Genomic DNA, 25,575 nt, shown 5'->3' on the forward strand with positions numbered 1-25,575 from the left:
TTTTGATCCAATATGCGCCATTTCCAACGACTTTGTCAACAATGTAGGGGCCCTCCCATGTTGGGTTGAGCTTGGTCGGTGCTAAAGTCTTTTTGAGGACTAGGTCGCCAGCTTGGAAAGATCTTCGGACGACCTTCTTGTTGTAAGAACGCTGGATTATTTGGTGGTACCGAGCTAGGAATATTGCGGCAGTTTCTCTACGTTCTTCTAGGAGATCAACTTATTTTGCCAAGATGTTGTCATTGACTCTTGATTCAACAATGTCATAACGTGTAGTTGTGATTGTGAGTTCTGATGGTATCACTGCTTTCGTTCCGAAGTAAAGTGTGAAAGGAGATTCATTTGTACTGGATCTAGCTGTTGTTCTGTATGCCCATAGAATATTTTCGAGTTGCTCTGGCCATTAGTTTTTCTTGCTATCCAGCTTCTTTTAGAGGTTTCCTTTGATAGCCTTGTTGGTGGCCTCTGCTTGGCTATTGCTTTGTGCATATCTAGGTGTAGAAAATGCTTGAGTAATGCGCTATTTTTGTAGAAAATCCTTGACTTGTGTGCCAGCAAATTGTGTTCCGTTGTCCATGACTAGGGTGTGGGGATAGACCAAACACTACACCATAACAGGCTATTTGCAACGGCAAAAAAGCGTTGCTAATAATTTTCGCAATGCTTTTTAAGCGTTGCAAATATGGCGTGGGTAAAGTGTTGGAAATTTTTGCAACGGTTAGTAAGCGTTACAAACAGAAATTTCTAACGGTTATTAACCGTTGCAATAATTATTTGTAACACTTTTTATAACTATTTTGTACACAAATTTAAAACATTTGCAATGGTTTTTTTTTTATTTCACAAACGCTTTTTAAGCGTTGGTAATTTGTAACGGTTCTTAACTGTTGCAAAGTTGTTAGTTAATTTTAAAAAAATTAATTTAAAAATCATTTGTAACGGTTATGGACCGTTGCTGATAAAAAAAAAATAATATCTCATATTTTGTAGCAACTAGCTAAACCTACAAAAAAATGCCCCCTCTTGCACCATATACATAAATCATAAATTCTTATTTAAGCTAAATTTATCCGGTACACAATACATTTTCATACTATTTTACAAATAAACCATAACATACATGGGAAAAAAACCGATAAAGTACAAAACTAATCCAACCATATACATTCACAACTTTGAGCGATTTTCTAAACCTCACAAACTTATTGTTGGACTATCACCATAAAAAAAGTTTTCATATTATGATCCTAAACAAGAGATAACAACTTGCGTTGTTGAAAACCGTACACCATTTACTTCCACAAATGCTCCAAAAGAGATCCTAGCATTAAGATAAAATAATCGACCAAGAAAAGATCATGAAGCAGACAATAAGGGGATCAAGGCCAATTCAAAAGCTAAATACTGATAATTTAAGGTATAGTGGATTGAGCTTAACAGTAAAGAAGGACTAGGGATTCTCACCTCTGCATCAAAACCCAAATGAAAATTCATGAAAGATTCACATTATGAAGCACGAACTTATCTCTCAGCAGCAATGTCTGGAACCGGTTAATACCTTACAATTGTAGATGATAGGGCTACAATATTTTGCTTCTTACCAGTGGATACGCCAAGATTAGCAGCTAAAGACTGGATTATAAGCGCAAAGATAAATCCAATGAGAAAGACAAAATGCAACAGTATCACTTTAAACAATATAAAATGGAAAGTGAAAGACAAAAACTAAAACTAGCTAATTTACAGCACACCGCACTAGGGGTGTAAAATGGGCCGGGCTGGCCCAGCCCCCTTATGCTATGAGGGTCGGGCCTATGAGGGCCAACACTTGAATTATATACCCTTGCCCTTTGCTTTCACCCCTTTAGAAAACTATGGGCGGGGCGGCATAAACTTGTCAATTATTCAAAACTCTTGAATACAACTTGTTTAGACTTCATTAACATATTTGGTTTTTATCAGATTTCATTAACTGATTAACATATTCATTACAAAAATTCTTGAAAACCTATCAAACTTCATTAACATATACAATAGAATATATGAATATATTATATAGGATAGAGATATATTCATATAATACAGCTGTATCCTATAGAATATATTCACATATTCTAACAATATATTCATTACAAGACTTCATTATATCAACTACTATACTTGAAATTTACATTTCTACCCTATGTAATAATAAGTAAAACTTAAAACCCTAAGGGTATTATACGTAATTTTGTTTAGAAAATCTAAATATCAATGAGGGCCTTAATATGGGCTTTAGAGGGTCGGGCTGAGGGCCGCCTTCATGTTTCCATATCTAGACCCTTACCCTCTCCTCAAAACATGAGGGCCGGGCCGGCCCTGCTCTCAAATTGCATGCGGGCTTAAATTTGAGGGCTTTTTTTGTCTATGGGCCGGGTCGGGTCGGGCAGGCCGAGGGCTTGAGGGCCGTTTTTACACCCCGTCCGCACCTAGTCACCTACAAGTGTACAAATACTGCTATCCGAAAATAGCATGTCAACTGTCAACATCATAGATAAAATCAAGGCAAGAGATGAACAGATGCATACTTCCAAGTCCCCATACTACATCAACACTACTAGGACTCAGCTTAGATAAAGGGGTAAAACAAAGACCAAAGAGGACATGAACTGCAGTATTTTAGTTCTTGTTCTAGAAGATCTACATATTAACAAAAAATTACAACACCACAAATAATATAGAGTAGTACTTTCCAGCTTCCACCAAGTATGAAGTGGTAAAATGTAAAATACTCATAGGATAAAAAACCAACAACAACATTTTGGCAAAAGGTCCACCTGTGTGCCCCGATCTCCAACATGCATGGTTTCTACGAAGAACATTGACATTTGAGAATTCCAGCATACGTGCAAGAGCATCTCCAATTATAGTAGATCGTAAATGACCAACATGCATTTCTTTCGCAATATTTGGTGACGAAAAATCAACCACCGCTGTTTTCAAATTCAGTCTAGGTGCCCATATCTCAATACCATATTTCAACATCTTCTCAATACTCTGCACCAATAAAAATAAAAATAAAATATCCCTACAACATTAGCATCACTTTAGAAAAAAAAACACAAAAAACTTCACCAGCACAACAACAACACCACCACCTTAGCTATCCACTTGCTAGACAAAACAATGTTAACAAATCCAGGTCCTGCAACTAATGACTCTTGTATCATTTCCGTCTCGGGAAGATTTCCTCTAATCGCCTATAAATACATAAAACCCAGTAGTTCAATACTTCAATATCATAAACTAGAAAAGAAGATTCACGGGCATTATTACAGTACCTGTCCAATAGCAGGACTGCAGGAGGACCCTTGAACTATGTTGACTTCCCTTTTACCAATGCCCACAAGCTCATCGCATTATTACTACACAATACGTGTATAAATTAGTATTGTGCAGAAAATAAAATGTGATTAATAGAATAAGTAAAAGTACCATTGGTAATCTCCAAATTTAGCAGTGCATGCTACAACTAATGGGTCTACGTCTGTGTCTGGTAGTGATGTTTCGAATAGTTTCGATATTTGCTTCTTTAGACTCCCACCATTATCTTCCTCCTATAATAATAATAATAATAATAATAATAATGATGATGATAATAATAATAAAAATAATAATAAATAAAACAATAGGAGATGAAATTACCATTATAGACTGCCCTGGGGTGGATGAAAAGCTATTAAGAGATGTTGTTCTGAAAAAACCTGCCTAATTCCACAACAGCTATTATTAGTTACTTTAGTAAATAAATAAACAAAATGTGTAAAAAAAACTTTTACTGAAAATAAGTTTTACGGAAGAGAGACGGAGAAGGAGAGTTATCAAGAAGTGATGAACCTAGTAGAACACTATGGGTGTATGAGAAAATGAGGAGAGAAGGAGAGGGAGTTGGGGTCAATAGGTTTAGTTTTCCGCCTATTTTAAAGGCGTCGGTGAGGGTTTGTGGGGTGAAAGAAGGGATGGAGATTCATGGGGTTGCTGAGAAGATGGGATTTGATTCAGACCCTTATGTACAGACATGGCTGATGGGTGTGTACATTGCGTGTGGGTGTGTTTTTGAGGCTAGGTTGGTGTTTGATAAAATTCTGCATAGAGATGTTGTTACTTGGTGTTATGATCGATGGGTAAGTTGGTTTCAAATGTGCTATACAGTTATGTAGGTAACAAACTTTATGCTTACTCAAACCATGTGATATACTCTTTTTCTGTCCTCTTGGCGTACTTGCACATAACAAAACTCGGCTATAGAATCCTAAATTATATTGGTTTTTCGTTTCTAAATTTATTACAGAATCTCCACGTCACTCTTCTCGTCACACCCACCCCACTCTTTTCTCTCCCTCTCTCAAACTTTCTATCCTCCACACTCTTCTCTCCACATGGACACACAGGTCAGCACCACATATATAACCTTTTTTCTTTTCCTTTTTTCTTTTTCATATTTGCTAACGTGTTTTTTAATCCATTTGCAGAAGGAAATCAGTTTACCCGAACTTATGGTGAGTTTTAAATTGTTCACAATTTTTATGTCGTCACAATTTTTATTTATTGATTTTGTTTTAGACGGAGTTTATGGTGGATATGAAATGCGGGGGTTGCGTGAATGCGGTTAAGAATAAGTTATTGACAGTTGATGGTATGTGAAAAAAAATGTGTTAAAATGAATGATTTTGGATTAGTGGGGGAATAATTTTTTGTTTTTTTTTTTTGTATTAATACTTGCTGGAACGAAAACATGATGATCTGAAGAAGAAAACGGCTGGTACCATGAGCGGAGACGGACACAAAGTCGACATAGAGCGTGAAAAGGATAATATATAATTAGGTGAGAGCGAACTAACCGGGTGGAAGACGAATTCCTCGGGGTGACAAGCCGTTCATAACATAGATTGCCTCGATGGAGGTGATGAAAGCTTCAAGGAAGAGTTGAGCAAGTAGAGCCATAGCTATCGGAGGTCCAACCACGAAGGAAGAAAGCACTTTCGAAAAAGGTCTCGACTTGATAGCCAGCCCATACCATTCATCTAATATTTAGATAATGGAGCGGGACCAAAGACACCTTTCATCCTTTGAAGACGACTCCTCTCGATGTGCTCGCAAATCGCGACTATAAACACCTACCTAACTCCCAACCTTTCGGTGAAAAACCTCATGTAGGTAGGATTTGAACACCTTCTTTATGCTCTTTCACTAGACTTGCTCGCGACTCCGCCTATAGAAAGAAGACTTCGTGTAAAGAATTCGATTTCGGCGTGTTGACTTACTTTATTACCGACCCATGAACATCCCATCGGGAAAGGAGGGAGGAAATGATGGATGGGTCTATCGATTTAAGTTTTCGGTCGGTCGACGGTTGGAGATAAGCAACCGGCTTGATTACTAGACAACGGATGGCGTTATCGGGCCACCGGTCGGATCTCGAACATCCGCCGCTTTTAGAGCTTACCCATTAGGTTGTTTGGGAGGAAGTAGCAGATCATCCGAGCTACCCGGACTTGTAAGACTTCGGCACTCTTGTGCGGGCCTATGACATGCAAATCTAGACAAGCTTGGCTTATCCTCCTTCAATGGCTGATGTTCGATCATTATACGCTAAAAGAAACGAAAGCAAGATCGGGACCTACGGGCGGGGCATCCCGCTTGTAGGAACATGGCACTTAAGCTATCCATTTCGTCATATATATCCGGGTGTAGCTCTTGGCCTTTAGAGTAGGAGCTAAAGCCTTGCCGCTATTAGTAGAATCTATTTTTCTTGTTTTAGTCTTATGAACAAGGGTAAGTCGGGAGTGTCCGGCGGGCGGGGATCGATGTCTCGGAGGCGCAGCTTCGAGCTTTGGTAAACAAAACCTCTAGCTCTCCGGGGGCAGCTCTTGCCTTTGTTCGGTGAGGAGCTAGCCTTGCCCTTTCGGTTGAGCGAGTAAATCTACCTAAAATTTTCCCCGCTTTCGATCAATATTTCAGTTATGGTCTTATCAATGTTTCATTTTCATTGAGAAAGAAATGAAAAGGCGTTATATCAAATCATCTTATATAATACGGATTAACGATCGCGAAAAAAAGATACGCAAGAAAGAAAGACACCGAAAAGATAGGAGGTATAAGGGCTATCTCAGATGCTTAGGTCCTAGTAGAGATCCAACTCCGTGTTGGTCGAAAATCTCACCCTATCTATCCCCATCCCTCGGTTTGCTTTCCTTCCGGAACAAGCTCCGGATACTGAAGACCAATTCTTCTAGATTCAAGAATAGCCGATAGAAGTTGAGGCAGCCCCTACAAAGCAGCCGTCTTAGCAAGAGTAGAAATCCCCGAAGCTAGCATACTCCTTCAAGCCGTGCGTGGAGTGGAGTTCGTGGACTATTTAGCTGAACGGAATGCGATCTTGACAGAACTAGACCTAGCCAACGAAGGAGCAGAACAAGCTAGGGCTCAAAGAAGGAGTAATATAGTTTCTTGAAGTTTTTAGTATTCCCCCAAGCGATGTATTGAATTCTTGAAGACTTGCACTTGTTTAATTTAAAATGGGGAGTTCACTTTACCGAGTGTATGAACTACTCATTCTTTATTTTAGAATTACGAACGAAGCTTCACTCGAAAGTATATGTTTTCTTCTGTTATCTAATTAATGAACCGTGACAAGGCTCTATGTAAAGTATTATAGATTTATGTTGCATTGAGTTGGTAGTTGGTACCTTTACAGGGAGCTCACAGTTAAATGCACCTTCAACTTGGTGAAAAGGGGGAAATGAGGTTGTCAATATCAATTGCATCACAGACGAGCAAATGATATTGCATAATATAGAGGCGTGATTTCGTCGTTAGCATTATTTACTTTTGTCCGCAGAAATTCAACTTGGGTTTTTCGACCATCTTTTAGTCCCCTATCTAGGAATATAGGATAATCATTGTGATTGAGAAATTTTCAAGTTTCTTTTTCATGAATGAAAAAAGCGATGGATATGAAGACATGTACATTACAATGAAAATCTTGATTATGGAAGAATTTTGAATATAAATATATAATTAAGGACAGAAATGTAAGAGCTCATGCAATTGGTCGGGATTGCATTTGCAAGCGGCGACCGCAGTGTCCGCCTCTCACGAGCATTAGTTGGTCAAGTGTGATCAAGTAACGCATACATTAGTACAAGCCAAGACAATGAGAACAAGAATGAAGTTAGCAAATTAGAAACGATAGATTGTCCTAGTTTCACTTTCTCGAAGCATGCTCCTTTCTAGTTAAGTGAAAAGACTTAATAAAACTACAAATAGCTTCACCGTGGTTAAAACGATAACAATGAGTGCAAAAGATGCTAACTTATCTTCAAACCCTAAGCCAAAGCAACAAACAAAAATGTTTTTCCAATCTTTGGCTATGGTGCATTGAGGTCTCTCTCGGGTGTAAATTCACACAAATAGCCAAAGCAAGCCAAAGTACAATACATGCACTATATAAGTAGTTAACAATCCAAGTAACAAACACTTACAAGATGGTTGCCAATGTGCTATTAAAAAATCCCAGATATAGCTTCCGAGTAGACAAATCAACACCTCCCCAAACCAAATGAACCAACTCCTTCTTCATTAACTAACTGTTCTCCTAGCAAGTACACCATATTAGGCTTTAATGATTCCAATACTAGGCAACTACAAATCACATAAAAACATAATCAGCTCAACATTCAATGGTTCAGATCCAACAGATCTGAAGACTAACTAAACTTTAATCAATCAAATCGATATTGAAACTTAATAGATCACATCAAATCAGTAATATTGGTGACTTACAGTTAACGCCTCTTTCATAGTGATGGGAGCATTAGTAGCAACCATGGTGAGTTAGATTGGTTTAACACACAAAATGAAAACCAGATCTGTGTAAATAGAAGGTTTCTTCTTCTTCATGGTAGTCAATAATTGAAGTGAGCGAGAGAGACAGAGAGAAAAGGGCACCGGCAGAGAGAGAGAGGAGGAGACGCGGCGGTGAGAGAGAGAGAGGAGAGAGACTAAAGTTATCTTTTATATTTCGACCAAAATAATAGAGCGTGATTTTTTTTGGTTTCCTATTTCGCGAAATTTTCAAAATTTTCATTTGTAGCACTTCTCAAACGATTTTTAAGTGTTGGAAATAAATTCCTGAAATTCGCTCTAATTAAAGCAACACTTAACAACATTACTAACGCTTATATAGCATTGACAACTTGCTAACGGTAAATAACCGTTGTAAAGCAAAAAAGGTCTGTGTTGCAAATATCCTATTATAGTGTAGTGAAATCTAGTGATGATATTAGTCCAGATGAAGTTGATTACGTTGACTTCCTTGACTTGGACTAGTGGGATTGCTTCAACCTACTTGGTGAAGTAATCTGTGGCTGTTAGGACGTATTTGAGCCCTGATTTCTTTTGCGAGATGAACGGTCTCATGATGTCTTGCCCCCACATGTGGAACGGCCATGGGCTGGCTATGCTGATAAATTCCCTTTCTGGACTTAGGTGATTGTGGCCAAAAGTTTGACATTGGAAGCATTTAAGAACGTACCTTTTTGCCTCGATATGCATGCCTGACCAATAATACCCTTGGGCGATTGCTTTGTGTGCTAGTGATCTTGCTCCTGCGTGGTTGCCACATTCACCTTTGTGGATTTCGCCGAAAATGATTTGTCCCTTCCTTGGAGTTATGCACCTTAGGAGGGGTCCTCCTGCTGATTTGAGGAACAGTCTTCCTTTGATCACTGTGTATCTTGGGGATCAGAATTGTATTGCATGAGCATGCTTTGTTTCTGATGGGATCTCACCATGTAAGATGAACTTGAGGAATGGGCCCATCCAAGATTGATTGATCTCTTCTTCGAATGAGGGCTGGAAATCTGTGAGGCTGTTGATATTTTCTTTCTGGTAAGCAGGTCGTTCCAGAATGTCAATGTAGACTGTGGTCAGACATGCCTCTTGTGTTTTGGAGGCTCGGAAAGCCAAAATGTCTGCATGTCTGTTGTCTTCTCGAGGAATATGGTCTAAGGAGAATGTTTTAAACGAGTTGATTATGTCATAAACGACTTGAGCATACTTTGCCAAGTTTGCTCCATTCATGACATATTCTTTGGTGATCTGCTTGACGATTAGCTGGGAATCGCTATAAGCTTTGAGACTTGTAGTTGTTGTGCCATTCGGAGGCCTCTGATCAATACTTCGTATTCTGCTTCGTTGTTGGATGTTGCGAAATCGATTTTGATTTATTTCTGTAGCTGGGCTCCCTCTAGTGAAGTTAATACAGCCCCCAGTCCACTACCACTGTTATTGTATGTGCCATCTACGTGGAGGTGCCATGTGTCTGGGGTGGTTTGTTGATGGAGTGAAGTGATTAGCTCGGGTTCCCAGTGGATGTCTTCGACGGGGAAATTTGCCAAGAAATCAGCAACGACCTGGCCTTTGCGAGACGTTCTGGGAACGAACTCAATGTGATGTTCTCCGAGTTCTTCAGCCCATTTGGCCATGCGGACTGTTTTGTTGTTAGAACTCAATACCTGTTTAATGGGTACGCCAGTGATGACCTTGATGCTGTGAGATTGGAAGTAAGGTCGAAACTTTCGAGCTGAGTAGAGTAAAGAAATCATTGTTTTCTCCATCGGAGAGTAGTGCTTTTTCTGCATCTGCCAATGTCTTGCTGGTGAAGTAGACCGGCTTTTCGACTCCATCATGCTCGCGAAAGAGAACTGAGCTGATTGCGAAGTCGGTAGTTGCAAGGTATAACCCTAGTGTTTCTCCTTCTTCTGGTTTGGACAGGATGGGTGGAGTTGATAAATAGGGTTTCAGGTCGGTGAAGGCTTTATGGCACTCGTCTGTCCAAATGAATGTTGCTCCCTTTTTGAGTATTTGTAGGAATGGTCTGCATTTGTCAGATGCTCTTGAGATGAACCTATTGAGGGCTGAAACCATGCCAGATAACTTGTGGATTTGTTGCTTTGTGGTTGGTTCTGGCATTTCAAGGAGAGCTCATTGTTGCTTCAATGTGTCTTTGTGAGACGAGGTAACCTAAGAATTTCCCTGAGGCTACTCCAAATACGCATTTGGCTGGGTTGAGCTTCATCATGTTTTGGCAAAGTCGTTCAAAGGCCTTTTGTAGGTGGGAGATGTGATCACCTGCCTTTTCGCTTTTGACCACCATGTCGTCTATGTAGACCTCCATAGTGTCTCCTAGCTAGCAAGTCTTTGAACATTTTGGTGACAAGTCTTTGGTAGGTTGCTCCTGCGTTCTTCAAGCCGAAAGGTAGGACGTTATAGCAGAACGTACCTTGCTCGGTTATGAAGGACGCCTTTTTCTGATCTTCTTCTGCAAGTGGTATTTGGTTGTACCCACTGTATGCATCCATGAATGACAAAAGCTCATGGTCACAAGTTTGGTCTACCAGTATGTCGATTCTTGGTAGGGGGAAGCTGTCTTTGGGCAGTGCTTGTTGACGTTGGTGAAATCTATGCAGAGTCGTACCTGACCATTCTTCTTTAGAACGGCTATTATGTTGGCAAGCCTGGTCGGGTACTCGACTTCTCTGACGAATCCAATATTTTTGAGCTTTTCTATCTCTTTATTGGTGGCTTTTTGAAACTTGAGTGCGTGCTAACTTCCTAGGTCGTTGTTTGATAAGCTTGATGGTTGGATCTACATTTAACTTGTGGCAAACGACCTGAGGGTCGATTCCTGGCATATCGATAAACGACTAAGCAAAAACATCTTTATTGAGAGATAGAAATTTGACAAACTACTCCTTGAGCTTGGGGTCTAAGTCAGCCCCTACATAAACAAATTTTAGGTCATCAGTTGTGCCCAAATTGACTTTTTCTCCTGGTTCTATCTGAGCTTGTTTTCCTGTGAGCTTTTCTGATGCCGTTGCTGGGGGGCTGGATGTTTGAGGATCCTACCTTTTTGGGACGTCCTTGGCTTTGACGACCTGAGGCTTGGGTGAGGTCGTAGTGCTGACCTGATTGCATCAGTGAGCTTCTAGTTGGTTGCTTATGAGCTCCATGATGCCTCTGGGACTGGAATATCGTAAGACCTGGTGTAGGGTTGATGGAATTGCTTAGATTTTATGAATCTAACGGCGTCCTAGAATGGCAGTGTAGGACGACTTGACATCGATCACACTGAAACGTGTTGAAGTTTTGACCATGTCCTCTTTTTCGCCAATGGAGACTGGTAGGATTACGTCTCCGATGACATCTATACGATCTCCGTTGAACCCATAGAGCGGTGCATTAGACTCTATCATCACCGAGTCCGGCTGGTGCATGTCCTTGTATGTTTGATAGAACAGTATGTCGCATGAGCTCCCTAGATCGATGAGGACTCTTTTGACTGTCTAACCGTTGATTTTGACATGTACTACCAAGGCATCATTGTGAGGTAGGCACACCTTGTCTAGATCCTCTTCTGTGAATGAAATTGTTGTTGTCATCTTAGGGTTGGTGGGGTTGATCATCTCGACTTTGTGTGAGAGGTGGTAGATTTCTTGGATTGCTCCCACTCTTCTGCGTTTCTCCCGACCTGAGGTTTCGTCATTTGAGGTGTCTGTAATAATGTTGATTACTTTGTCCTCATCTTGGTCGGAGGAATGCTGTCTCCTGTTGTGCCTTGACCGACCTGGAGACTTAGATCGTCAAGTTGATCTGCTCCTGCTTCTGTTTCTGTTGTTGGCAGGTCGTTTATTACTGCGGCTCCTACTTCTGTGGCGTTTGGCATCCAGCTTGTGCCTCAGACCGCCTTTTGGCAAGAACTCTTTTAATTTGCCTTTCTCCACTAGGTCTTGGAGGTAGTGGTTGAGGCTCCAGCAATTATTGGTGTCGTGGTGGTGGAGTTTGTAGAAATGGCAGTATGGACGCTCTGGTATGGCTATCACCTTGTTGATGTTTGGTTTGAAGTATGATGTTATATATATTTTCTTCAGGATTTGACTTGGCATCCTGGAGAAGTTGGAGAATTCCTTTTTTGTGTATGAGGGTTTGTTGGCATTGGATCTCTTGTTGTTGTTGTTGTTGTTGTTATTGTTGTTTGAATATTGCTTGCTTTCCTTTAGGGTCTGGCTCGTTGCTAACTGCGAGGACCTCTTTGCCTTTGTGCTTGGCCATTCACTCTTCGTACTTGATGTATTTGTTGACTCTGTGATACAGGTCGGCTGAGGTGTCTGGCTTATTGCGCATGAGGGACCCTACTAGGTCGGAGTCGTCCAAGAGGGCATTTGTGAATGCAGAAATTGCAAAACCGTCACCGAAGTCCTCGACTCCGGTGAGGAGGTCCTTCTTAAAACGCCCTAGGAAGGCTCGGATCGTTTAAGCCATGAGCTTGCTTGAGCTGAAACAAAGGAGTCCGTGTCGGCGCTTTCTTTACATTTGTGGGATCTAACTTCGCTTCTAACGCTCGGCAAAGGTCGAAGTTTGTTGATCGAATCTGGAAGGAGTGTGTAAAACCAGTCTATTGCTCCGTCCTTTAAACTGGCTGGAAAAAGTTTACATTTCAGGTAGTCGTAGTCAGGATGGTTGTAGAGTGCTAGGATTTGGCTGAAGCGAGCTATGTGCTCGCCTGAGCAGGAGGTACCGTCGTACAACAGAAACTTTGGTTGGATGAACTCTGAAGGAGGTTGTTTGTCTCGGATATCTTGGATGAATGGTGATGTTTTGTACGTCTCTAGCATCTTCTGAGCGATCTAGATCGCGTTGGCTCTTTCGCTTGACTTCTCTAGTTTTTGCGCGAAGTCTTCTAAACGCTGATTGGTGGTGTTGGTTAGGGCTGCAATAGTGTTGTGCTCCCCGACTTCTGTGGTGCCATTGTTAGCGTTGGAGTTGGCCTGCTCTCGTATTGTCTGGTTTTCTTGTTGCAAAGTGATGAAGGCTTCTTGGAGTGTCTTCATTTGGTCTGCCAATGCTTGTAAGTTGGGCTCCATTGTGGTTTTTCTGACTAGCTTCGTGGGCTTGAGAAAATAGTGATTGTTCTTTTCTTAAGGAAACGAACCGGCAGACGACACTAATGTAGATGTTGGTTATTTTGGGACTACGACCTGATGATTTGTTGGATAGGAAATGAATGCACTTTTCTTGGGATAAGAGTTGCCTACGTATCAAGTTTCTCGGGATAAACTTGAATCAAACTTTACATAATTTATCTCTCTCTATTTATAGATGTGTGCTTGAACCGTTATGGATTGCAGATCTACCTTGTGTGCTACCTTGGTGATTCATCATTAATGTGCTGTTATAAAGTTAATATTTCCTTAATTGTGGCGTTGATTGAGCTCCAAGATTGTGCTAGTTGATATCTTTCCATGAATGGCTATAACTGCTGCTGGTGATGACCTGGATGTTGGGTCGTTGGTACGATTTGATGTTGTAGGACGAGCTGAAGTAAGACGTCCTGTCATGTGGACACGTGCTCTGTAGTGTAGAACGGAGAGTACTTACACTTCCTACTAATACTATTATGAAGCTCCATGACATTTTTGAATTACCCTTAGCCTAAAAATTTAAAATAGAAGAGTTCCATGGGATCACAGTATGAATCTATGTTGTTCGAAATTCGGATGCTTTCGTATCCACCCCATCCAATTAAGCTGGGCACTCTATATTTCATCTATTATTATTTTGAGGCGGTTCACCAAATGCTAAATTGTGTTTGACTGTCTAATCAAAGGGAAAAAAATAAAAACATAAATTGTTGACTTACCAGGTTACATACGCTGATAAACCTATTCCAGGAGAATAATTGGAGAGTATTTAACAAATCCCCCATTAAGTTGGCCATCTAATTGGCACCCACATTCGTTTTTGCCAATTGTCTATTTTGTAATCACAGTGATGATTCATGAATAGGCCACATAAACCTTACTCAAGTCACACCTATTGCTGAATGCATGGCTTAATATTGTTGAATGTCCCACACCCAATTTATTTTTGTACTCGATCTATACATATTGTTTGCTTATTTGATCGAGTACTTTAATTATTGATGTATGATAGAGAAAAGCCACCGATACTTTCTCAACAATAATTTCACATCATGCATACACACCTAGCGAAACACGGGGGTAAGGACAATGACTGTTATCGACTTATCATTGCATACAAAATAATTCATCCGCCTGAAGTGCAGCTTGAAGACTCTGAAATGGTCTAAAATTAATATATAATAGCCATAGATCATCAGATCTTCTTTTATTAGATCGCATGATCTGGTGGCTTAGTTCTATGGCATTAAGACATTGACCGAAAAATACACAATGGAGTTTAGAAGTATTTTATTTTGATTAGCTTGCCGACCAATGTAGCTGACAGAGCACTTGTGTTGGCATACAATCAAAGTGTTTTGAGAAAAAAAGAAAAAAAAAATACAATGATCAAAGCAGTTTAGGAGAATTATGGTTGAAGTGGCTTTCCATCGTAACCAATAACTGTTATCGTTTTACCAAAAATGCAAAAGACAGATTCAAGTAAGCGGCTGATATTTATGTATGGAGAAAACCAATGGGACAGAACATTATGGCCACTGGGTCCAAATAGTGTCACATGTATATTTGGTAGGGGTAGCCAAGGGTCAAGAGTGACGTCCGGGATTGCATTTCTGTTGTTATTTCGGGCCCAGATGCTCTACACATGGCACATCATTCGTTTGGTTCACAGTTCACACCCGTCGCCATGAGGACAACGTAAAGCATCTCCTTCCTCACGCCACACAAGGTCATATATTGATATTTTATCATTTATTTTAATTTTTTTTCTATTATTTATCTTAATTTTTTAAATTTGCTTTCCTTTTAATGTGGTATCAAATCACCGTCACCATTATGTATTCATGTTAAAAGTTAATGATTTTTTTTTTGCTGGTTAAAAATTAACGATAAATGGGTGCCTGTATTAGTTTAACACAAATGTGCATTTTGAATGACAAAGTAACCCAGATAAAAAAGAGGGGAAGCCGAGAGGAAAATCCATATTGCTGTAGACTATACTTTTTTATATGTAGGTCACGCTTCGCGTGGAATAAGTTTAATGTGGGTCATGATCTAAGTGAAAATATTTCTCCACTTGTTCTTCCAAGTTCAAAGTTTGAAATTGATGTGGCCGGGTCTCTGTGTTTTGGTTGGGGCATTAAAAGTAAATGGTGGCGGACCAAAGAGGGAAGAGGGTCGATATGTTAGCCACTTCAAAATGTTTTCTTTTCTTTTTTCTTCATTTTAATATTTTAATTTAAAGTTCATGATGAGCTCTCTGGTGGTGTTTGATCTCATATTCGAGATTCTACAACAATACCAAAGACGTTTGGATTTCGCAGGCTACAGTGCTACACTATACAAGAGATGTGATCCTTGTTTTGTTTTGCTTTTTTGGTAAAGAGGTGAGAGGTCTATCATTGTTGAAGCTATATATGCAAACATCGCTACAATTTGCTGAAGTGATAAACGTACTGAAGTTTTCTATAGCACAAATAAAGAAGAATCACTATCTATTTAAATAACTTGGGCAAGGCGCATTATTTTTTTTTTGTTTTGATAGTTTGGCAAGATACATTGATACACATGTAAATATGTAATAATCTACAAAAATAGTGCATGAATGTTTGCTAACCCATATAATTGAATTTTTTTTACAAAACGTAAAAAAATGTGCTCGTGTATATAGGCACCAAGGTTAGATATTTAAAAAACACAAAAAAAGGATTACGGCTATTCCAGATTTCCAGTCAATGGAAATAACAAGAAGGGTATCCTAACAACCACAACAAACATTGGGCAAACAACACTTCAACTGGCTTAACCAAAGAATATACTCTTCGTATACGCCAGCACAGTTTGGTTGACAATAGTATTTGTTGAAAAAATAAAAACAAAAATGCTCAAGTGGCAAGCCAAGGAGCCGTGGAACTTCATAGCTAACTAACTACTAGTATCATATGAATTCTAACGTGTACAGAAAAACAAAAGGCTGCCTACAACTACAAGGGTACAAGTTACAAATAAATAAGCACTTGTTAAGCAGTAGCAATCCTCAACAAACAAACAAACAAACAAACACACAAAATATAGTATAACATCATTGGAGAACTCAATTGCCTCAGTCTCAAATCTCAACAAAGAAACGGAGCATAAAACAGGAGAACAAGCAAGAAAGAGAGCGCTCAGCGCTCCTTTTATGGTTTGGTTGCTTTAAGAGTCTCTTTTCCACATCCTAAAAATGCAACCAAAACCAAAACCCATGAAAATGGTTGAGCCAACATCACCCAAAACCTCTGATGTCTTGCTAGGCAAGTACAAGCTTGGTCGGCTCCTCGGCCGAGGTAGTTTTGCAAAGGTATATTCTGCTCAATCTCTGACTGATAACTCTTCAGTTGCAATCAAGATTATTGACAAGGCTTCTCTTGTTAATACTACCATGGAAAATCAGCTTGTGCGGGAAGTTGCAGTGATGCATCGGTTACAACATCCTAACATAGTAAGAATTCATGAAGTCATGGCTACAAAGACTAGGATATATTTGGTCATGGAGTACGTTAAAGGAGGTGATTTGTTCTCGAAAATCGTTAGGCGTGGCAGGCTTACAGAACCTATGGCGAAGCGGTATTTTCAACAACTTGTGTGGACTCTACACTATTGTCATGTAAATGGTGTTGTACACCGTGACATTAAGCCACAAAACCTGCTCCTAGACCATGAGGGGAATCTCAAGGTCTCAGATTTTGGTCTTGCGGCGTTACAGGAGCCCATGATTAATGGTCTCCTTCAGACGGCCTGTGGTACCCCGGCGTATACAGCTCCTGAAGTGGTTGGCAGGAAAGGATATGCTGGAGCAAAGGCTGATGCCTGGTCATGTGGAATCATCCTTTTTGCATTTCTTGCTGGGTTTATACCTTTCGATGATTCCAACCTTGTAGTTATGTACCACAAAATTCATCGCCGGGAGTTTGAGTTCCCTCCATGGTTTAGTAGACCGGTAAGGAGGATAATCTCAAGGCTCCTTGATCCAAATCCTGCGTCAAGGATGTGTATTGAAGAACTCATGGAAAGTGTTTGGTTGAAGAAGTCTTTGTCTGAAACTAATCTTTGTGATTTGGACACAACACTGTCCAAAGATGAGAAAGTTGATAAAATTTCTAAGTCTCAGTCGATGAATGCTTTTGATATAATTTCAATGTCTTCGGGATTGGATTTGTCAGCACTTTTTGAAAGAGGGCAGAAGAAAGAAAAGAGATTCACATCGACCTCGTCCTATGAGAAGATTCTCGAAAGGGTGGAGGAAGCTGGTGGGAAGTTAGGATACAATGTTCAGAAAAGGGAAGGAGGGGCCATAGGGTTGATAAAGGGAAGGTTAACAATCTTGGTTCATGTGACAGAAGTAGCTGAATCACTCTTTCTAGTGGACTTGAGAACAGGAGACGGAGAAGATGTAGAAGCAGAGGAACTTTACTGGGGAGACCTGAAAGACGGGTTTGGTGACATAGTCTCTTGGCACAACGAGGGAACCTAATGATAACCTTGATCTCAGAGAAAGTTGTACATTGGTGAGAATGATCGTTTTGTGGAAATGGTTTTACTGCAAGCCAATTCAGGGGAGGAAGGGGAAGGGGAGATAATCCCTTGTCATAATGCTGTAATATACTTGTAGCGTTTCTTAATAAAGTTTTTCTTTTGTTTCTTGATGATCGTGATGACTTTGCTTGTTATAACCAATACTAGATTATAGGCAATGCCATGGTACTATCTCACTCAACTGGAACGGTCTATCTTTTTTTTAAAACTGGTAGAGCATGTACTAAGCCAACCTGCTGTTAGATGCTGGTGAAGAAACAGAGAATAACAATACAAAAGACTTCCTCTGAGCTGAGTGCTTATGTCTATTGACTAATGTTGAGGAGGACAAAAATGAAACTGTTTATTATTAAAAAAGGAGGGAGAAAAAATCTTCTACTTCAAACTAGATTCCACCAGTTAATATCAAACAACAAAGACACGGTTCAAGAAGCTACTTGTGAAATTAGTTCTAAAAGAAGTTGAACACTAACAGCAGAAACTCTTAAGTGTAGTTTCCAAAGTTCCAGTAAGCATGCAAACCAAATTAACTAGTATAAAGCGTATGATTCTTAAATGTTTTCCACATTTCTGAACGTATGAAGTGCATTTTAAACAGAAACAGACTTCTTTCTGGTTGAAGACCATCTGTATTAGCTATATGTTTGAGTCATTCTATAACTTACTGAGGCAGAATACTGAAGATACTTCAAAAATACACAAGTGCAAATTGTGGAAAAAGAGAATGCCTGTACAATGAGATTCTGAAATGCTAAAATCGAAAATGTATAATCATTTGAGTGCCAAAACAGAGAATGATGTACAACATTGTAGGCACAAGAAACCGGTGCATTCATAGAGTTCTTGACCAACCGCATTTACTTGGTGTCTAAAGATGGACATCTACTAAGAAAATTGACAACTAGCATGTGTAGCAAATGGATATCAGACTCCCAAAGGACAGTCCATAGAGCATCAGTTGTTTGCGGGTAATGCATAAGTTCACCTGTTGACAAAGGTAAGGGGTAATGCATAAGTTCACTTGAAACAACCAGCTTTTGAATTTTCTGTTCGTCTTTCAGTTTTTCTATTAAGTAATTTGCGGAAGGCATGTAAGCGTAAGGTACACAAAGTGATCTGAACCACTGGAGTAGCAAAACATGTCAGGATTGAATGATGGAAGAATATAAGGCCTATTATTTTGAACAACTCTCTTCTCGAAGGAAATTGGATTGGATAATTTAGAAACCCGTCTGTTACCAAGCCAAAGGAACAAAAAAGGTCAGGAACTAGAGATATGTTAAATGGACTTTATGTTTTAAGTGTTGTAAAGATGATTTGAAGGAACTTGAAACAATTTCTATTGCCTTGAGAGGTATTTCAGGAGGGATTAATTTGTAGATTCATTTAGAACTTCTGTAAGTAGAGTGTTCAAAGCAATTTCCAGCTCTTCTAGGTTTTCTGTTGGTTGGAATCAGGTTTTTTGGTTTGCCGCACTTTTTCTTGGAGTGAACTAATATAGTAAGACACAATGTTACTTCTCACATCCTCTCTTTGTATTTGAGACTTCATTGTAGACTCTATAAGCTCGGTATTGCAAATATTTTTAGAGTTTTTGCTCGATGTACTTGGTTTCTAATTGATCATGTATGCAATTAGGTGTTTTATGTTTGACTGCGGATGTGTTTCTTGGCAGCAAAGTAAAACTGCTGAAGATTTACAAAGCCAATGATATTTTCTTCACTGGACGTCATAAGGCGAGGAACACCTGCAAATAACCTGGCATCCACTTTCACCCATCATTGTAGTTCATATCCAAGGACTCAACCCTCCTGGGATTTCTATTGCACGCACAGAGACACCCTTGAGCAAGTGAGATAATTATGGAAGACAGTATTTATGTTTTTCATTCAGAAGATCGACTTGTACTTTTAACTTGTTGACAGTATAACAATTTGTTTTAGCTTTTTATTCAAGAGTCAGATATAATAGACAGAAATGGTACTTAAGTGGAATGCATACTTTGTTGGAGTCTCTATGAGTATTTCGAAATACTAGTGTGTGTGTGCAAAGTGGAGGAGATGAACTAAGTGTGTTCTCTCCACTTTAGTGCATTGTGGATAGTTCCACATTGGTTAACCACCACTAGCAAGTGAGTTATATGAGGAATTCCTCTACCATAAGGGCGTGCCCTTAAGGTACAAATGCTTTTGTGTTAGGAGGCCACTCACCCAAAGCCACACGCCCCCGCATCAAGCCGCGTTGGGCTTGGGCTCGCCGACTTTGAGCAATACTTCTCACATTTGGAAAGGGTAGTCTGTTCTAGTGTAAAGTCACCTTTCTGCACCATTGGAAGGGGCGATATTCTAGTGCAAAGTCAACTTTCTGCACCATTGGAAGGAGCGAAATCTTTCCTTAAAGAAAGCCTAATCCGCGCCTTGGTTATTACCTATTATTCTGTCCTTGTCTCTTTATTGTTTTTTTTATTCGTATACAACAATCTTAAGGAAAGATTAAGATGTCTACACCTGTTGACACCACGCCGATCAAATAAACCAATTCTGGAGTCATGGAAGTTACTTCGACTATGAGAGATGTTACACCTCTATTGAATGCTCGCAACTTACCCAATGTGTCAAAGATTGAATCCTTCAACGGTTCACACTTCAAGCGATGAAGAGAAAGGGTATTCACAGCCCTAGATGTACTCAACTATGCAAAGTATCTCACTGATACAGCACCCGTGGAGGGTTCTAAAGATTTCGAAAGAAATCAAGCTGCTTGGCTCAATGGGAATAAGGTATGTCGTCATGCTATTTTGAGTACCTTGTCCAATGAAATTTTTGATATTTATTGTTCAAATAAGAATGCACATGATATATGGGAGAGTTTGAACAAAAAAAATACATAATAGAGGATCTTTGGTACTTTCGAATATCCTCTTGGGACTTTTCTAAAGTTCCGGATGAGAGAGGATAGAGATGTAACGCCTCAAATCCATGATTATCATGTGGCGATTAATGATTTGAAAACCCGAGGGTATTAATTTACCCAAACCTTTGTTGATAGATGTTTGATTGAGAAACTCCCCGAGTCTTAGAAACACTAAAAAATAGTATGAAGCATAAAAGCATTGGCAGATGACTCTTGAGGATGTGATCATTCACATTCACATAGAGGAAAAGAACAAGACTTCGGGATGATGTGTTGTCTAAGGAATTTCATTCTAAAGCCAATATCATTGAAGGTAATCCCAAAGAAATCTAACAAAACCTCTAAAAGCGTATACAACAAAAATAAGAATTTCAAGGTCAAAGGCACTTCTTTTTAAAAAAGAAGTGGTACCGCAATGGAAATTGTTATGTTTGTGGTAAACCCTGGATATAGGGCTTTTCGGTCAGGGCACAAGAAAGACACCGATGATCCTCCTCAATGCCAATATAGTTGAGGGAGATGATATTATTGTTTGCTATGGTGTCACAAGTGTTCATGGCCACCGGGAAGAAGAAGAACTGGGTACTAGATTCTGTGCCACCCACCATACGTCTGTGGTGATGTTGAAGCCTTCTCAGACTACATACTAGTGAAAGATGAAAAGGTCTATATGGGTGACTCAAGGTCTGGTCCTGTTGAGGGAACATGCAAGATTCTTCTGAAGTTAACTTCAGGAAAAACCCTTTCACTTAGTAATGTATTGCATGTTCTTGAGATTCGTCAGAATCTGATTTCTGTGTCATTACTAGGAAAAGTTGGCGTCAAGGTGACTTTTGAGAGTGACAAGTTCGTTCTAACAAAGAATGAGGGTTTTGTTGGGAACAATGGTCTTTTCATGTTGAATGTACTTGACAACATTATTATTAATAAGAATGAATCTGCTTCTGCTTACTTGCTTGACTCTTTTAATATATGGCATGGTAGACTAGGACATGTGAATGTTCAGTATATGAAAAGGATGAAAGCATGTGGTTTATTGTTTGATATTTCTGATTTTTCTAATGATAAATGTGAGATATGTGCTGAGACTAAAGCCACAAAGAAACCCTGCAGAACTATTTCTAGAGATAAAACTGGATTGCTAACTCTTATTCATACGGATTTGGGTAAATTCAGAAGTACCATGTCTAGAGGGGGGAAGTTTTATTATATTACATTCATAGATGACTTCTCTAGGTACACCATGTTATATTTACTTAGAAACAAGCATGAGGCAGGTGAGATGTTTCTCAAATACAAAGCTGAAGTTGAAAACCAGCTTAAGTGTAAGATTAAAAGACTTCGGTCTGATAGGGGTGGAGAATATGAGTCTAACCCCTTCCAGGACTTTTGTAACAAGAATGGCATTATTCATGAGACTACTCCACCATACTCTCCTGAGTCAAATGGAGTAGCCGAACGAAAAAATAGAACACTAAAAGAGATGATGAATGCTATGTTTGTAAGTTCTGGAGCTTCCCTGAACTTGTGGGGGGAAGCAATCATATCTGCTTGCCATATACAGAATAAGATACCCAACAAGAAAACAGGGAATAAGACACCATATGAATTATAGAAAGGTCATGTGCCTAACCTGAAATACTTCAAAATGTGGGGGGTGTCTTGTTAAGGTTCTTGTGAACGAACCTAAAAAGAGAAAATTGGGACCTAGAACTGTTGATTATATGTTCATTGGTTATGCTCATAATAGTGTTGCATATAGATTTTTAGTAGTAAAATCTGATAATAATCTTGTCGATGCTAACACTATTATAGAGAGTAAGAATGCTGATTTCTTTAAGAATTTTTTTCCTTTGAAAATTGGCATTGAGAGGTTGGTTGCTCCTAGTGAACAACAATCAACATATCCTGAAATTTCTGGACAAGAAATTTGGAAGAGTAAAAGAGACAGAAAATCCACCAATTTTGGTGATGACTTTTACACGTTTCTTCTTGATGATGATCCTGTGACGTATAATGAGGCAATTAGTTCTCGAGATGCACCTTTTTGGAAGGATGCTATAAACTCAGAACTAGATTCGATTATAGCTAATCACACATGGGAGATAGTTGATCTACCTCCTGGGGCGAAACATATACGTTACAAGTGGATCTTCAAAAAGAAACTGAAGCTAGATGGTTCCATTGAGAAATACAAGGCTAGACTAGTAGTCAAAGGATTCTTCCAGAAAAAAGGCATTGACTATTTTGATACTTATGCTCCTGTAACTAGGATTTCTTCTATAAGAGTTCTAATGGCTCTTGCTGTTATTCATAATTTATTTATTCATCAAATGGATGTAAAAACTGCATTTTTTGAATGGTGATCTTGATGAAGAAATATATATGATGCAGCCTGAGGGTATTATAGTACCAGGGAATAAGCAAAAAGTATGTAAATTGGTTAAGTCTTTATATGGGTTGAAACAAGCGCCAAAACAATGGCATGAAAAGTTTGACAGTGTCATGATGTCTAATGGATATCACATAAATGATGCTGATAAATGTATTTACTTTAAATCTTTTGATGTGAATACATATGTGATTATCTGTCTATATGTGGATGACATGTTAATCATGAGTCCTAATCTTGATGTTGTGAGAAATACTAAGATGTTCTTATCCTCCCAATTTGAAATGAAGGATTTGGGAGAAGCTGATGTGATTCTTCGAATCAAAATTATCAGAAATAGTGATGGCTATACGCTTTCACAAGAGCATTATGTTGAGAAGTTTTTGAAGAAGTTTAACTTTTATGATAGTAAGCACTCATTATCGACACCTTATGAGGCAACTAGTGAACTTTTTAAAAAATGATCAACATAGTGTCTTTCGATCTAGATATGCCCAAATTATTGGTAGTCTCATGTACTTGATTAATTGCACTAGACGACATTGCTTATGCAATTAGCGGGTTGAATCTGCGAGATACACTCATTTGTCCTAGCAAAAGAACATTGGAGTCGTTAGAGAGACTAGCCAAGTACTTGAGAGGAACAATGAATTACAACATAATTTTAGGCGAACTCCACACGTGATAGAGGGTTATTGTGATGCAAACCGGATATCCGATTCTCATGATATCAAGTCCACTAGTGGTTATATTTTCACTTTTGGTGGAGGTGCGATTAAACTGGAAATCTTCTAAGCAGACCTTGATAGCTCGTTCAACCATGGAGTCCGAGCTTATTGCTTTAGATAAAGCAAGTGCTGAGGCTGAGTGGCTTAGAAACCTCTTAGCAAATCTTCCTATTGGTACAAAACCGCCTCCAACTATACCTATGCATTATGATTATCAGGCTGCAATAGTAAAGGCAAAGAACAAATTGTATAATGGGAAAAGCAGGCATATCCGTCTGAGACTTCAGTCTATAAAGCAGCTGCTGGAATCTGGAGTTGTGGCTCTAGATTATGTGAGGTTAGAGTTAAATTTGGCCGATCCTCTGACAAAACCAACAATGGTTAACCAGACAAGTGGTTGAAAATTCCGTCAAAGGGATGGGACTTTTGCCTTAGATAGAGGGCCTGACAGATTCGGCCCCCACCTATGTGATTGGAGATCCCATGAAGTAGATTCAAAGGGAAAAACAAGTCACCTCGCAACATACTCTGGTATGCTATTGTCTTTCTTTGAGGCGTCCACCCTATGACTAGATAACATTTTTTTTCTTATACTTTGTATAACTTGAATTGCAATGAGAAAATGATGAGTTATTTTACTCTTATTGGAATCCATAGTCCATTTTTTTTTTATATGAGATAGTGTATTTTAACTGCAATGTACACTTAATGACGTGAAAGTAGAACTGGGTCGGTTCTTATGAGTATTTAGGCAAGTACTCTAGAGCATTTATGGAACACCATGATAATTTATTGTGTTGAATGTGCCAAAAAATTTTGCGTTTAACCTTGAAATTAGTTTGAATCTACTTTAAGCATATAATGAAAGAGCAATGTGGGTGCATGTGATCTATTTTACTATAAGGGAATGTTGGTTCAAAGATATTTTAATCCACCACTTTCACGTATTATAAAACATATTACCTTATGTCTGGTTCAAGCCCGTAAAGCACCAATATCTTACGCATTTTTTTTCGATTCTCTCCGGCATTTTACGTTAACCCATTTCTTTTGTAATATCCTATTCCAAAATAGTGGGGGACTATTAGTATTTTGAAATAATGTGGGGATTGTTGGAATCTCTATGGCAGTATTTCAAAATACTAGTGTGTGTGTGGGGCAAAGAACCAAGTGGGAGGAGATGAACTAAGTGTGTTCTCTCCACTTTAGTGCATTGTGGATAGTCCCACATTGGTTAACCACCACTAGCAAGTGAGGTATATGAGGAATTCCTCTACCATATTCCACACCTTAGCATGCATCGTCACATTGGCAACGTCCATGCCCCATTTGACCCGTTAGCTGCAAATTTTTGAAAAAAGAGTTGACAAAGAATTTAAACCTCCCCCCACTTTTAAGGGACTTTTAATTTAAAAGCTTGGGCTTTGAAGGAATATCTAGTGGGTAGTGGCTAACTAAAAGCCTCTGGAAACCGGCTACCTCCTCTATATAAACACTACTGTTCATCCATAGAGAGTATCCAATCCAATCCAGAACTAGAGAAACAGAAAGAAATCAGAGAAACATAACCTGATGTTGCCTTTTAAAAATGTCTCTATTCCATTAGAAGGTCCGTTTTTGTTTTGTGACTTAAAAATCTTTCCTTAAAACTCAACGTAGTTGGTAATTTCTGGAATGGGTAACTTCCATGTTATTACCTATTATTTTGTCCTTGTCTCTTTATTGTTTTCTTTATTCGTATACAACATACTTCTGGTGAAGATTTAGTTTCTAAGGGATACTCCACATCCCCCAACATTTTGATAGCAGAACAAACAATGAGATGGCAAAAAAACACTGTATTGGATGGTTCAGAGTTCAAAACTGTTACTATTTTGTTCCATATGATCCAGGATGAAGATTTTCATACTATTACGTGGGATTTCAATTTTCTTCCCTTGGCGTG

At 39.1% G+C, this 25,575-nt stretch overlaps 3 protein-coding genes across 7 annotated transcripts; 2 read left to right on the forward strand and 1 right to left on the reverse strand.

Annotated features, from left to right (window-relative positions):
* Window positions 1-1,065: 1,065 nt before the first annotated feature.
* On the reverse strand, window positions 1,066-4,156 carry LOC147499912 (arginine--tRNA ligase, cytoplasmic-like). Of its 4 annotated transcripts, XR_015196133.1 has the most exons (7): window positions 3,685-4,149; window positions 3,475-3,596; window positions 3,321-3,404; window positions 3,138-3,239; window positions 2,817-3,036; window positions 1,465-1,632; window positions 1,066-1,321 (listed from the first exon to the last, which is right to left on the reverse strand). XR_015196133.1 is itself a non-coding variant. In XM_086561678.1 (6 exons), the coding sequence occupies exons 4-6, from the start codon at window positions 3,207-3,209 to the stop codon at window positions 1,619-1,621; spliced, it is 306 nt and encodes a 101-aa protein (XP_086417804.1). In that variant the 5' UTR covers window positions 3,210-3,239; window positions 3,321-3,404; window positions 3,475-3,596; window positions 3,685-4,149; the 3' UTR covers window positions 1,066-1,618. The 4 variants fall into 4 exon arrangements, 1 of the variants encoding a protein (XP_086417804.1); XM_086561678.1 differs by having other exon boundaries at window positions 1,066-1,632; XR_015196135.1 differs by lacking the exons at window positions 1,066-1,321; window positions 1,465-1,632 and having other exon boundaries at window positions 2,641-3,036; window positions 3,685-3,743; window positions 3,835-4,156.
* On the forward strand, window positions 3,906-19,560 carry LOC147499913 (pentatricopeptide repeat-containing protein At4g14820-like). Of its 2 annotated transcripts, none has more exons than XM_086561677.1 (4): window positions 3,906-4,163; window positions 4,331-4,430; window positions 4,512-4,538; window positions 19,273-19,560. In XM_086561677.1, exons 1-4 carry the CDS (start codon window positions 3,906-3,908, stop codon window positions 19,278-19,280), a joined length of 393 nt encoding a protein of 130 aa, XP_086417803.1. In that variant the 3' UTR covers window positions 19,281-19,560. The 2 variants fall into 2 exon arrangements, with proteins under 2 accessions (XP_086417803.1, XP_086417802.1); XM_086561676.1 differs by lacking the exon at window positions 19,273-19,560 and adding an exon at window positions 4,603-4,745.
* LOC147499914 (CBL-interacting serine/threonine-protein kinase 4-like) lies at window positions 16,039-17,707 on the forward strand. The gene has a single exon (XM_086561673.1). The coding sequence runs from the start codon at window positions 16,246-16,248 to the stop codon at window positions 17,533-17,535; it is 1,290 nt and encodes a 429-aa protein (XP_086417799.1). The 5' UTR covers window positions 16,039-16,245; the 3' UTR covers window positions 17,536-17,707.
* Window positions 19,561-25,575: the final 6,015 nt, after the last annotated feature.

Source organism: Coptis chinensis, chromosome 5 (genome assembly GCF_015680905.1).
Source record: "Coptis chinensis isolate HL-2020 chromosome 5, ASM1568090v1, whole genome shotgun sequence".
NCBI lineage: Eukaryota > Viridiplantae > Streptophyta > Magnoliopsida > Ranunculales > Ranunculaceae > Coptis > Coptis chinensis.